Here is a 15189-nt window from a genome sequence, read left to right as displayed (position 1 = left end):
CTGATGTGTAAAATAATGCATGAAACATGCGTGAAGGGGGGCAGGGGGAGGGGGTGACCATGCAGATCATCTGTCTACACACGTGAGCGGGGGAGTCGCAGATGTGCAGCACGCCGGGATTAACACAGAATCAAGAAATCGAGTTAAATCTGCACATTTTACAAACACACAATCGCCTTTAGCCATGTACGGATCATGGACACACAGGCAACGTACCAGCAGCCTCCAATATCACCACCACTTCACTTAATACGCCAGGCTTGCAAGGTTGATCGCAATAAAATTTAAAAAGCTATTTTAATGGTCGCCTTTAGCCAATTGCAATTGGAGCATTTATTATGGGAGAACAGTACCATTTGCAAACAGCAAAATATCGTTTATCCATGAGGTTTCATGGATTTTTTCTTCTATAAAATGCAAACTCTTCCATCGTTTAGACCTCAGCAAATGATTCCCCTGAAAGCTTTGCTGTTAACATTTTCTCAAATGTTACTGTTTAAAAGAAAAAAATATCTCAATTGGTGCCACCGTCCTGTAATACACCCATAAAATCAACAGCATAATCACACCACATCTCTACAATAAGGTCAATCCACGCATAATTGCATATAATGACTTTCCTATGCCGTGTGACAAAAGGCATAATATCAATAGGCAGGTGTGTCATGTTCTTTCCAGGTGGAGGAAATACCAAAAAGGAATACCCACAAATGTCATCCAGCCTGAACAAAATGCAGTACTGTAGACTACGACGACTACTGTGGGTCTATGTTGTGTTTGTCTGAAAACCAGCATTGGCAAACTTAATGTAAAATGCTCATTCTCATGTGTCACTGAATTGCAGATGTCTTCAAGCATCATCATCAGCTCCTTAAAAGTGAATCTGACGCTAAATTTACTCTTGCCGTGAACTTAAATGATACTGGTGGTCACCTGACTGCTTTATTTCCCCTCCACCACCGCTATCCATGTTCGTTATGTAACATCTTACAAAGGACTCAGAGTGAATTGGCCATAACAGAGAGGAAGAGAAGAGAGGAAGGGAGAAGAGAGAGACAGGGAAAAAGAGAGAAAATAGAGGGAGGGGGGGAGAGAAGGGAAAGAGTGAGAGAGGGAGAAGATAGAGAGGGAGAGAAGACAGGGAGAGAAGAGATAGAGAATAGAGAGAGGGAGGGAGAAGAGAGAGGGAAAGAGGGAGAAGAGAAGAGAGGGGGAGAGAAGGCATAAAGAAACAGAGAGTGAAAGAGGGAGAAGAGAGAGAGAGAGTGAGTGAGAGGAAGAGAAGAGAGAGCAATGGCTTTGGATCTAGTAGACAGGATCCTAGGTACTTGTGTGTTACCTGGCATGAGGCATCCCTCTATAATACCGTCGCTGATATTGGGTAACTAGGCATAACACACATGAACAGCTTTTCCACTCCATTGAAAAAGCTTTATTGTTTCTTATCATAGCCGGTGTTAGTAATATGTATTAAAGAGCCTTACAACACACATTTAAACCACATCCTTTAATGTAGCAACATAACCGGATACTTTAAGATAAAGAAATGCCTGCATCAATTTCCTTTATATCTTATCTTCTCAGTGCACTAAGCAATATCCTGTTGCCTATCACTACCATCTAGTGGTTTACTCTGAAAGTAGTTCGTAGCAGCTGTGAGTCATTTGCGGAGGGAGGGTGCACCTGATGTAACAGCCTCTTAGATCAACAGGAAGATGACACGTGCGCCCCCATGTGGTTGAAATGCGAATTTAAAAAAGCACTTTGTGAATGAAATCTGGAGATGACCTTAGAGACGGACTCTCAATCGGACTCTCCACAATGTTGATTGAATGGTAACGTTTTTCAGTGCTTTGAAGTAAAGTTTGCATGTCAGTGTCAGAACATTTAAGCTTGGCCTTTCTGAATTTAAAACCTTCAAAACATCTTTGTTGTTTATCTTAAATTCCTGCTAATAAACAGGAGCCTAAATTCTACTTTTGTTTTGTCAATGTTTATTCGTTTTTGCCATAATTTCTTTCTATTTGGTTCTGATTGGTTTATGCCACAAATTATGTTTGGTAGTTTTTTGGTAATTTTGTTATGTTTTTTGGTATTGGCTTTTGTCATATTTTGTTTGGTAATGGTTCACTACAGTACATTATGACGCTGCACACTGTGGGGGAGCTTTGCTACCCTTTATTTGTAAACCTCTGTCTGTTTTGTTGTGTCTTTTTTACTCATTAAAAAGTTTTTAACGGCACCTCCTTGGATTTTATTATTGACATGGTTTTCTGTTTACTAATTTGGACATGCTAAGGGCGCAATGAGTCATGCTGTCTTCATCTAATTTAAGAACCTACACACATTGTTGTAAAAAAAAAAAAAAAATCAGTTTATCAACAGGTTTAGTAGTGAGATAAACGGTGTGTCATGCTAGCGCAAGTTACCTTTAATTGATGCCTGAAGTGAAACTTTTTCAGTTCATTCATGAGGTCAAAGTGAAGAGGCTTTCACAGAACACACACTCAGCTGAGGAGTGTGGTGTTAAAGGCAGGCTCAGCTCTTTCCAAGTCTTCACCAAACAATCTGTAGATTAAACATAGACAGGCCTGAAAAAACATGACTAGAAAAAGTGTCATTAACGTTTATAAATAACAGACAGTTCAACGTACTGCAGTTCATCATTTGTGCCATGTGATGTGGTGGTGGGACAATGTGCAGCAGCTCTTCCCATTTAGCAGTATTTGGTATTAAGGATCTGCATGCATGTTATGCAGTTTTACAGGGTCAAGATGGTACATAAACTGCAAAATGTGTTATAACATTTAAAAAAGAAATGCATGAGAAATATCACACACAAAAATAACAAAGCTACTGTTGTTTTACAAGTTGTGCAAAAACATTAGTTACTGTTCATAGAGCTCTTGCCTCCTGCCCTCTTACATGGTCCTGACATGTGTCACTTTTTCCGTACTGACTGGGATGTTGTGGCTTGGGCAGTGGACCACAGGGAGACGTGACTCCATCAGGAGCTGGTACAGCAGTGATGCTCCTCAGTTGTTTCCGCCTCAGGGCTTGGCCCCATCTGTTTTCAGGATTGGTGAAGATGAAACCTGCAGCTTAGGACGGCACCGTAGCGACCAGAGCTGCACTGCTCGTGATGTAGCTGCCCACACAATGTCTAAAAGGAATACAAATGAGGTTAATAAACCTATACTGGGATAATAACATAACTTTTAAGTCCAAATAAGCATTTTAACTGACTTGTTTGACATCATAAGTCTTTGATTATTTTCTAATATTGCTATCTTACAATTGTGAAGGTGTAGGTGGAGCAACAACAATACTGAATTAACTGCAATACAATGATCAAAAGAAAAGAGGAAGGAACAAAAGTAAAAAAAAAACAAAAAAATTGTTAAGTCAGATTTGTCAACATTCAATGCTCAGTATTGTATTATTATTATCATTAGAAAAGTAAAATAAATACTGTGGTGATGCATTTACAAAATAGTGACATTATTCTTTAAAGTGTTGTTTTTCCCATGATTTCAGAAAAAGCCTCACCCAGGGTACAGAGATACTGTCCATTTTATGCATGACTGACTTTCTCCAGCCCTTCCTCCTGTGGGCCCTTCTGCATGCGCCTCATCCTCAAAGGTCCGATGTGAAAACATTTCTTCGAGAGGGTATACAGCTCCTGAATAAAGAACCTCTAATTTAGTTACAACTTAAAACATTGAAACCTTGAAGATGATAATATGTTTGAACTGACTAATGTCGGGGGGGTGAGATATCTCTAGGTTTTGTAAATGACAGACGTTCTTATAGAATTTGTTAAATAGATTTCCAACCTTTAAAACATACAAGTAATGTTCACGTTTGTCTAAGTAAACATTACAGCACCAAACAGACCCATCTCTTATGAACTCTAAAAACTTAAACATCCTCCTATGTGTGGTCGTCCTTCTTGTTTTGCATCATCTTTGTAAATAAGAAAAAAAAATGTCATAGTCAACGGTGATACAGTATCTGTCAAGGACGGTTTAATGGAATGTCTCTTTTAATATTTTACATAGCAAAACCCTAAACTTTGAATCTAAATAATGTAACTTTTAGTCCAACATAGCATTCAGTAATACATGTTCAAAACACTCGATGTCTATACCCACAAGAACAAAAACAGAAAGTAAAACCATGGCATGACAAATCTGTCTTCTTTTCTACTTCAGTCCACAAGATGGCACCATCGCGCTTACACCCAGCCGCCGTAGCGCAGCTTGTTGGGCAGGTAGACGCTAGAGAGAAAATCTGGGGCAATGGCTGTGAGCGCCTGGATTTCTGCCTTCGACTTGGACTGCTGCATCAGCTCTATCTACAATGAAAACAAATGCTCTGTGTAAGTGCCACCAAATCTGGAAACATTGTTATTGAGAATCACAAATATTGTAATTCATTTTGAGGAAAATAACAAATCAGAAAATGTGTATAATTTTCCTTACCTCTTTCTGCCAGTCCGGTTGGTTTTGGAGATAGGGTCGTTTAAGGAGGCTGTTGAGCTTGGTTTCATCCTTCTTCGTGAGAGGAATAAGAGCGTTCTCAGGAACTCGCAACCTGCTCAAGAATATGAAGAAGTGACATCCAGGGGCCACACCAGAGGCTCAGACTTAATGCATGTAAACAGCCCCTTTTCGCCCAAATTGGTCAAGAAAGATTATATTTAAAATGCACTCAGAAGGAGAAAAAAACAAGAGGGCAACAGCAACAGAAACCAAAACAAACAAGTTAAATATCCCCCAGAATATAATCCCAATTAGAGGCAGACGGAGGAAATAGGAAGTAGCAAATGTCGAGTCCAAACCTCTGTAGGTCAGAGGGGAGGAGGCCTAGCCACATAACGCTGGGGACGGTCAGACTGCGAGCCTCAAATGACATGGCCTGTGGAAAAACCCATGCAATACGCACACTTACATATACAGTGAATCAAATGCAAAGCAGAGACTATGGCTAAAATAAACACACTGCCCCGTACATTACATTATGCGGTTTTGGCCCAACACATGTTCACGATATAGAAAATAAACAGAGATGATTACAAACAGCGGAAATCAGCGGAGGCCATGCCAGCCAAATCATTCAACAATTTCACTGCATAAATGTCACTTTAAATAATCTGGAAGGGATAATTGGTTTCTACTTAAAAAGGGGCATAATTATATACTGCTTACAGACAGACACTGAACAGGACACACTAAAAGAAATACGCAGGACTCACCAGGGATCCATACTTGTAGATGCACATGATCTCGATGCCTGGGAAAGAGACAGAAGCGCAGCAATCACTGACATACCAGAGCAATTACCCCTCGCAGACGTGTAACAGGGGTTCGAGAACAAAGTAAAGCATTACACATGTGTCCCGCCATGCGGAGGGGAAACAGAGGTATGAAAACCGAGCCATCCTGCTCTAAAGACAGACCACACCAGCGGAAACAAAAGCCAGACTAAGCAACGCGGCGTCCAACTCCAGGGCAGGTGCAAATAGTTTAGGGCCTTGTGACACAAGCAGAGCCTCCAGTCTGAGATAAGGAGAGATATCAGTCTGTAGGGTTTAGGTCTGACACAAAAAACTACAATTACAGTCATACTACAAACTATAAAATGAAGAGTATTTTTATCTCTTGGACACAATATTCCAATCTTTGGGCTAAATCGTTCACTTTGACACAGGCAGCAAATTTGACATGAATGCTGTCGTACTAGCTGCCTTGTAATTTGGGTGCCATCTTCCTAGAATGATTCTAATGATACCTATGCTGTAAATGGTATATGTATTTCAGAGTAGTGACAAAAGAAATAGTATTCAATTACCGCTTATATCACAAAGTGAAAGATATTTTTGCTTAATCTGCTCCGCTAAGGTGGGAAACATTGTGTTAACCTATGTGGTAAGACACCAAACGAGCTGGGGAGGACTGAAAACCTTAAAAACATGTCACTCATTATGCAATTTCTACAAGTTTTGACTTTTCTCTATATGTCATTGTTATGTGCCACGTGACAAATACAGAAGATATGGATGAGTCCATTCAGTTAAGAACAAAAAATGGTATTGGCAACAGTGTTCTCGATACTTACAAGTTCATAATATTTTTTTTTAGACTTTCAGAGATGTTCAATATAATAATACTGTGACAGCTCTAGGGCATGTGAGCGTACCATATGGGTCGGCGTCCACCAAGGCGAAGATGGGGACGTGCAGTGCGTCCCAGAGCTTTCTCACCATCAGCCGGCTGTTGACATCTGGGACTCCTTTTCCCTGATTGGCCGAGAGCACACCTGTTAGCACGTGCTGAGCCTGGTATTTAAAGCCTGGAAGGTGGTATGGTGAAAGAATTAGCTCACCGTAATCATGATACAAGGTGCAAGCTTAGAGCACAAGTCGTCATCCAACAGTCTCTGAAATGTTGCATCTTTTTCAACAATGAGCACAAATTTGGCAGAAGATACAATATCTGTACAGTTTTAAGTATGTACAATAGATGTGCTGTAGAAATTTGAATTTACGCTTACAGGGTGAAAGGATACTTTTTATTCCACCAATATTCGAAGAAACGGGAAACGCCTATAAGCATAAACACTGAACTTTACCATGTACTGTATTTTATTTAGGTCATTTTCAGTATCTGACCTACACTCTACACATACATGGGGTGAAGGTGTTCAGTTTGAAAGAACTGATTAATATTTCTAAGAGATACCCAAAAGAAAATTTACAAATGGTTAATCTGGGCCTTATTAGTTGCTCAATCCATATAATACTACAGGCTTCTCTAGAATTTTGTGATGCAATCTGAAATCTGGAAAAAGAAGCGGGGGAAATATCTTAGATCTTAGAACCTTGGTCAATGGTCACACAACTTAGCTTTATATTGGCTTAAAGGCCCTTGGCTGATTTTATTCTAGTAGTGGAACAGAATTTGTTTTGTCCTCCTTATTGTCAACTCAGAAATTTGATGAAATAATACTGTGCATCTAATTATAAAGCATATGTATACATTTAATTAACTTGCAGGCTAGTTTTCTCGCATTTCTGTGACAGTGAACCGGAAATGTGCCTTTAAACTTGTCCCCGTGAAGAATTAGGATATTACAAATATGTTAGGAAACAAAAAACCTCTGAATCACAATATAGCTATCTCTTGCCATTTGGGAGAGTGTAACTTGCACAGATCACGAGTAAATTTTTGTTTTGTCCATCCCTACACTGAAAAACTGAAATATATAGCGGTTACTGTAGTGCTTGAGCGGCAGTCAATCCTGGTCCCATCTTCTTCCAAGTAGCAAAGATCCCCCGTGATCAGACCTTTGGATGTGGCCAGCTAAACAAAATATGTACTTCTTAAAAGCCACCGTTTTTACATACTGAGATGTGTTCTTATCTGAGTTTAGACGAGTTGATGCATAACTTCTCTGGTCTTGTTGCGTGCGCTCAGTCACGCAAATGTTAACATTTAGTCTCTCCCAGCCTCACAATAGAGTGCCCCTTTTTATCCGCTTAGAAAATCGACATGTTTAATTTAAAGAGGGAAAACGTGGAACAGCTTTGCAGCTTCTAATTTCACTCCAGTTTGGGGCTACACCTATGCCAGGAGAGGCTGAAGGCTAACAACATTTGCGTGACTGAGCGCACGCACAAAAACCAGACAGGTACGCATCAACTCGTCTAAGCTAAGGTAAGAACATATTTCAGTACGTAAAAACGGTGGCCTATTCTTGTAATAAATAAGGTTCCATACATAAAATAACAATACAGATGCAGTTAATTCTTTGTAAAACAATTTCCAAATATTTTTAAACTAAGCATAGTCTTGTTACCACATGTAGGGATCTACGCGGAACCTTCAGCAGGCAGGATATATCATCCACAATATGATCAACTTTTGCTTGTGAACCAAACAGCTGCGTGTCATTGTAGTAGATGTCTCTGTGGGAATAAAACATGTGATATGCCCATTTTCACTGAAAATGTGTTAGACAATAGAGTTCAGTACCTCTTAGTGGCATATGTGTTGCTCTGTATTAGTTTGTAAATCACTGAGAGGATCTTGACAATTTGAGCTTTAAACATAAAATAGAAACACTTTTTATTTAAACACTTAGACACAAAAGACAATTCTGTTTCCAATAACAAAGCCCTTGTGTACACGCAGAGATCTGGGCTTCATGTTTTGTTTGTTGTGAAATCGTCTTTCGAAACAATGACTGACTTTTACTACAGCATGTTCACTTCAATACAGATGTTGAGATAAATTAGCTACAAAAATGGACTCCAACAAATGAAAGTTTCTTCCCACCAAATTTAGTGATGGAGGCTGGAGAGTCGCTCTTGACGGTGGTGAATGTGGTTTCCGAATTCATCTGAAGTCCTACAGTACTGTCAAACCTGGAACGAGACCAAAGTAAGCCGAGAAGAAATATAAACAACTTGTGTGCGGAAGAAAATTAGATCCACCACCTGAAAGGCACCTAAAAATTCCCACCGCCTTGGGCAACCTGTATTTAAAAATGCTGAGCAAGAATGTGTTTTAAGTTGCAGGGAGGGTTGATTTAAACAAGACGAGACAGCGTGTTTGTTCTGAGCATACAGCCTCGAGAGTGTGTGTGCGCGCACGCAAGTTTCAGTCTCTTATCAGATCGTTCAAGGAGAAGGAAGCCATTTGATCTTAAAGCCTGATGCTAAAATTAGTACTTTTACCATTTGGGTGTCTACACAGTCTTCAAACACCTCTTGAACAAATTCAGACAGCGCTAAAGAGTGCGTCTCCATCTTGAAGGACATTAAACATCATCTTGTGTGGCCTGACCTCTCGAAATGACGAATTAAGTAAACGTTTATTTATTTCTTTACACAACCGGCCTACTTGTGTTTATCTTTAAGGAGCCAAAGTGAATTGCATGTGCTCCATACAGTCAAGTGCGTGTGAAGGTAGTGAAGCACAGGGTGGAGCGAGAACTGCAGTGATACCTGACGTTGACCCAGCTGGACCTATTGGGCAGAGACAGGACGGGCGCCTCGTCTTTGGACAGACTAATTACAATCTTCAGGATGATGTCTTCAATGAGGGCAAGAACTTCACTTCTGCAAAGTAGACAAATAATAAAATAACATCTTTCTGTTGAGGCCACTATTCTTCTCCATTCATGAGAAAGAAGCTTAATTTTACACCTATATTAAAACAAACAAACAAACAAACAAACAAACAAACAAACAAACAAACAAACAAACAAACAAACAAACAAACAGAACCTTCACAATTCAAGTCAGGGTGTACATGCATACTAGGAAAATATAATTCTGATATTCTTTGTATTGGGGTGGGATGATGTGCTTTTACTTGCAATTTCTAGCCAAGGCTGTCCCGAGAAGTTTTTAAAATACACATTTCCAAAATAGAACAAAATGTACAATTATATTAACATGAATTCTGACATTAAACAAAGGTAGTGAATTCCGAAGCAATCTATGATGACATTTGGTCTGTCTTAAAATACACTTTAATTCATATCAAAGAGCCCCCAGATCTAGATAATAATTGACAGCTAACACTATATTTATGTATTATAACATCTTGAAACCTGTTATTTAAATAATTCACATGAACGACAGGTCAGGAAGAGGCAAACATATGGCTGACACACAAGCAGAATTGAGTAGTAAATTAGCCATTAGCCTACTAGCTTAGCATTTACTTACTCATTATGTACCACGTCAACTCGCTGGTCTGCCATTAGCTCTACATTAATTAGCATCTGGGTTCGAAGTTTGTCTACTTCTAAGAATAGTTCAGAAGCCATACTTTAAAAAAAATACAATAATGTTTTTGTCTTACTAGGCGCGCGCTCTGGCTAGGCTACGGTGCTGATTAGCTATGACGTCACAAGAAAGAAAGTCACGTGTCTGTTTTTTCCGCGAAGGTCTAGTACCAACAGACTTCAGGGACCGGTAGGTGATCCAAGTTTAATAAAATTGTATTTTTTGACACAGTAATGTTCACTGAGTCCAGTTTGGATGTTTGCTACTTCTTTAATCCCATGTTCCCTAAATTAGTTTAGGGAAGCTAACGTTATATTAGCTGCACTGTAATCTGGCTGCTTCTCCACACTGTTAATTTTCAAATAATATGATCACTGATTGCACATTTTCAACGAACTGCACTTAGAGCTGTGACACATTATCTACAGTGAGATCAATAAAGTCTTATCTTTTCATACTTTACGATGCCTATAACAATGAACTACTAACATCTCTTTTTCTTTATTTAGACTCCATTCATCCAAAAGATGGGTTCAGATTTCGCAGATGCCCCAATGCACCTAGTCTTTGTTCAAGTCAAGGTTAGTAGTCCCACACTTTGTGCCAGTGAGTGGTTTAGTGGGCTTCTTAGGTTTGGCTTATTCTTGTGGCGCTTAAGGAAATCTCTTTGTGGTATTCAGTAATAAGACCCTTTACAAGAGCTTGCTGTTACTTGTCCAAAGGTGTGTCTCCTCAATGACTCTGTGTGCTTCAGTTTGTGTCAATGAATTCAAAGGATCGGTTTGATCAAGAACTATGTCTAGAAAGGTACAATTTACATAGTTAAGTTAGTTGTATAATCAACCATCTGAAATAAAGGTATCTTTGTTCATCCTTACAAACAGTTCAATATACTGTAAACATAACCAAACATAGAGGCCTTAGAAATCCTTTTTTTTTTCTTTTGTAATGTTTTCTGTAAATTTATAAACTTACTCAACTGTACTAAATGAATCATGATGGTGGACTTCAGTGTTCACAAACTTGGAATTTCTATATGTAGTGTAGTCAATAGTTGTAACCCATGTATGTTTGCTTATTGGCGTAGTTTACCATTCAATCGCCTGCTCATGCAAAAACCTGTATTGTTTCAACTACCTATAAAACATAATTCTCAAACATGGACTTCAAGCTGGATGTGGATGGATGTGACTAAAATGGGTGTCAGCGTGATGGATCTCAGTGAACCTGTGAGTACAGCCATGATTATAAAGCACTCAATCACCCCAAGTGTCTGGCCAACCCGCTGCGTGTGTTTGCAAAGGCACTATAGTTTTTCCCTCACAGTGTGAATACCTGGACGGAGTGTGTGGGAGCCAGGATCTAAAGAGAAAAGGTCCGTGGCCCTGACCTGACCCTGAATATTTCCTAATGAGCAGCTTTACTAAAGGTCCTCTTCTCTCCCTTGAGTGACTTTGACAAGCTCCTTCCGTAGTAATGGCTCTTAATTTCTGAGTAATTGCTATCTGTAAGCAAAGAGCGACAACCCTTCACCCGCGCTAAAACAATGTTAACACAGGGGATCGCAGGTTAGCCGTGTCCCAGTCCCAGCCCACCCCCCCACCTCCGTTACGACTCCTGTTCTACTGATGTCGGGACCCCTGCTGCTCCTTTGGTCCAAGAAAGATTTGTGTGTAGTGTGAGGCCCTAACCTGAGCGGACAGAGTGCACCGAGTCATGTGCTCGTCTCGGGATGAGTGTTTGTTTCAGGATCGAGGGGGGGGGGAGCATGTATGGGGGGGTCGGATGCTGCGGGGTCAGAGGAAAGGAGTAGGGGGGCGTCCCGCTGCAGGTGAGGGGGATTAGCTGCTGCTAGAGGCCCGAAGAAACTAAATACAGATCTGTCAACCTAATCCTCACAAATAGAAAACAGAGCCGCCCTCCACTTCACAATCCACATAGTTCAGCACATCTAACCCACCCTCACCCCCACCACATCCTCTCTCTCTCTCTCTCTCTCTCTCTCTCTCTCTCTCTCTCTCTCTCTCTCTCTCTCTCTTCTCTTTCTACCCCAGGCTGGCTCTACCTCTGGTTCTCATCAGATTTTGGCCAGGACCCGTCTGCCTTTTTCTCTAATGGGCCCAAAGACTAGCATCTACCTAAAGAGGAGCTGACTGATCACCCGCGCTCCGGCGTGATTGACGGGGCAGCACAGGCCTATTGAGTGATGAGTGCAAGAGTCAAAAGGGCAAAGACAGTTAGTGAAGAGACAAGCATCTAAATGGGAGCAGAGCCCAAAGCAGCACAGATCGGGAAGGAGCTTTATCAGGCCCTCGCACTTCAGTAATGCAGGGTGATAAGTACGTGGTGGGAAAGGGAGACCAGCACCGTGTCAAGGCCTGAACTCAGTGATAACATCCTGCTGCCATAGAGCCACTGAGTTGCAAGAACCTAACTAAAATAAAGTGTTTGTCTGTCTTACCAGATATCATGCAATGATTTCTGATGACCACGGAGGGAGATGGATTACAGTCAAGCTACTGTGTCTATGCGAGGCTAACATGATGACTACAGGTAAAGACAAACTACAGTTAAAAAGTTAACAGTATTCAAAACTTTATTTGTAGTGCTGCTTGGATATAAAGTCTTTGTTTATAATATGTTCAAAATCATCTCCTTTTAGGGTTCATTCTTAACAAATGAAAAGGCAAAAAACTGAGGCACTCAAAAAGGTTAAAAAAGTTAAAAAGCCTTTACTATACATGGCTAACTGGATTAAAAAGCCAACGCGTTTCGGCTCACAGGCCTTCCTCAAGTTATCAGTATGTTTCATGCTGTCCACATGAGCTGGAGAAGTCTTTCGGACGAGAGACAACACATCTTGAATTTAAAACAACTCAGTACGGATGACAAACCTTTTCCACAATCCTGGAAATCTTGTGGCCGCAGCTTCCACAGCAACTCCAAGTTCTCCATGGGCACACCCGATGACATCAAGCCATTGGGTATAGGGCTTGCCTTGCAGCCTTCCATCATGTGGCCCTTCGCTCAGACAAAAGGATGGCAATAGTTGGGTGGTCGGAACCATGCTTCATGATTCTGGCACATGTGGGCTCAAAGTGTGAAAACACACTGGCCTGGGGCAACCTGATGTTTCCAATGGTCCTGAAGCCCATTGCTATCGAACCTTTGATTCTGTTCAGTAAGCCTGTAGCCGAGCCATGGAGCACGATCGAGGGAAGTGTACTGCTGCATTCTAAATTTTGGTTTGGCAAAAGCAACCAGAGATGCTGTCAGAGTGGTTTCCAGAGTAACTGCAGAGCTGATGGGTTCTTGTGTGGTTGATCGCTGGTTTTATATCTCCATTGCCAGTCTCTATCAAATAATATATTGACAAGCTCAACAGTGTCTCAATACAAATTAACTTAAGGTAAACACAATTACAAATGCATAACTGTAATTATTGAGCAAATTGAAAATATCATTGACACCAAATCAAGCATTAAGCATTTAAAGCATTTTTACCGCTCCCTCCCTTTGTTCTTCTGTCTCGCCGATGTGCCTCATATGTTCATGAGGCCCATGGAAGTGTGACACACCAGAAAATGAACATTTGCAATAGCTCAACTCCACCTGGGTCGACTGTTTTAAGGTTGTGTAGAAGGCACACAGTAGGGTTTAGCTGTGGGCAGATCTGGGCAGACAGAAAGAGAGGGGAAAAGTCTGCACCTCCTCCTTCTCCTCAGTCTCCTGTGTCTGCACCTCCACCTCACACTGCTTTATGTGAGGCTCGCTTTACCTTAAGAAAATACTTAATGTACTGTGTGTTCCTAGGGCCTTCTCCTCCTTGTCATCTGTCTCCAGACCTTCAAAGCAGCGCTCCTGCTGCTCGCTGAGGGAACACATGAAATAAATATTAATCTGACCTCTGACCACATGCTTTGCGCACTTTAATAGAGATAACTGGTCAGATGGGGAGGAATGAAACTCTGTCCGGACTGTGAAAAGTGCTGTTTTTTCTGTTTAGAAACTAGTATAGCCTAACAACTTGTTATCATGTATCAAATAAATCCATAGGTTTAAACACAATGGTTGCGTCAGAAATCTGACTTTTTATCATCAATTAATCTAATCTTAAGAAGGCCTAACCCCTCGATTTTAATCAGCTTATGTGTTCCTCAGTGTAGCTCACCCAGTCTGTGCCCTGTGTACTGTTTACTGGGACTGTCACTGCGGCCAATGGAAGTCCAAACAAAGAGGGGTCTGTTCCCTATTGTCCTGCCCGAGGGCTGTCAGCCCCTCTTTGGGCACTGGGGTTGCTGGAGGATAAACCTGTTCAAGTTTGACCTCTCAGACTCATCAGTGATAAGAGAGAATGAGGTGAGGGACAACAGAAACTGGAGAGAAAGAGAAAGCATGCACAATGTAAAGTTATGGCTGGTTCCTTTTAAGTCCGCTGTCGGAAACTGTTGTAACGTAAACACCTGCGGCCATTAGCTGATTCAATCGGAGAGACCGGATAGGACTGTTTATATGTTACAGGCTACTACTGAAGGACCAGTTAAGACAAAGTAAAGCATTAGGTATACACAGTGAGTGACGAAGGGCAATGTGGGCTTTCAGGCTTTTAACCAGTGGAGTGTCTTTGAAGACCTCAAACGAGCAGGAAGGTGAGGTAAGTGCAGAGGACCCCAAGACATGCCTTAGCCTCCCCTCTTCTGTTTGCAATCATGGTTTAAGCCGTCTGGCGGACTCCCATAGCTCTGCCATTGAAGTCCAATTTTACTATCATAAAAATCACCTGGCGAGCTGCAGGCCATAGACTGAAACATCTCAGCCACAACTCAGAGTCTTGCGCTTTGATTTCGAGGCTTTAAGCGTTTTGTTGGTTGTTGTTCCTGCTTTGTGCATGAACCATCTGAAAGCCGTCCGCTAGAGCTGAGAGAGGGTCAAGAGCGCTCCATTAAAGTGTGGTGTTTAAGAGGTGCTGGGGCCAGGGGGAAGCAGCTGCCAAACATGTGCACCCCTGCGCCGCATCTGCTCGTTGTCTGCGCATCTTTTGCCTGTGTCACAAATATCCCTCACGCCCACACCCAACTTCAAAAATAGCATGTGAAGGAGGAATGATTTTGTGAGTGACACACCAGCCGCATTTTGGACATCAAAAAACAATGTGTCAACCATGTGATCCGAAGTATTTGTTGTGCACCTGTACAAGCAAGACGTTGGCTGTTCTCTTTGTGACTGTTCCTATTTTGGTTGTACTGCACAGCCATGTATGTCCCACCTGTTTTATGAAAAAAACAAAACATTATTCCTTGTGTCAAATAGACCGACACAGTTCTTGGCTCTGAACTGGTTTGGAACAGGATATTTTCAATCTCACTTTTGAACATTATCTTTTTACATAT

The 15189-nt window shown here is 41.2% G+C and overlaps 1 protein-coding gene across 1 annotated transcript; it reads right to left on the bottom strand.

Moving 5' to 3' along the window:
* Positions 1-4141: 4141 nt before the first annotated feature.
* On the bottom strand, positions 4142-8645 carry spo11 (SPO11 initiator of meiotic double stranded breaks). Its single transcript, XM_079558485.1, has 12 exons — positions 8501-8645; positions 8340-8428; positions 8037-8103; positions 7861-7969; positions 7278-7364; positions 6571-6607; positions 6388-6497; positions 6202-6301; positions 5258-5295; positions 4844-4920; positions 4485-4596; positions 4142-4357 (listed from the first exon to the last, which is right to left on the bottom strand). The coding sequence occupies exons 2-12, from the start codon at positions 8401-8403 to the stop codon at positions 4238-4240; spliced, it is 921 nt and encodes a 306-aa protein (XP_079414611.1). The 5' UTR covers positions 8404-8428; positions 8501-8645; the 3' UTR covers positions 4142-4237.
* Positions 8646-15189: the final 6544 nt, after the last annotated feature.

The sequence above is a fragment of the Gobius niger genome (assembly GCF_951799975.1).
Source record: "Gobius niger genome assembly, chromosome: 6".
Classification (NCBI taxonomy): domain Eukaryota; kingdom Metazoa; phylum Chordata; class Actinopteri; order Gobiiformes; family Gobiidae; genus Gobius; species Gobius niger.
This window is presented reverse-complemented; position numbering and strand designations above follow the sequence as displayed.

Bases quoted from the DNA above. Each gene is read 5' to 3' on its own strand.
- spo11 (XM_079558485.1), bottom strand. From the start codon at position 8,403: ATGAATTCGGAAACCACATTCACCACCGTCAAGAGCGACTCTCCAGCC. The intron at 6,608-7,277 runs GTAACCGCTATA...TTATGCTTATAG, and splicing joins ACTGCCGCTCAAGCACTACA to GCGTTTCCCGTTTCTTCGAA. The intron at 6,498-6,570 runs GTATCCTTTCAC...AAAACTGTACAG, and splicing joins GAATATTGGTGGAATAAAAA to ATATTGTATCTTCTGCCAAA.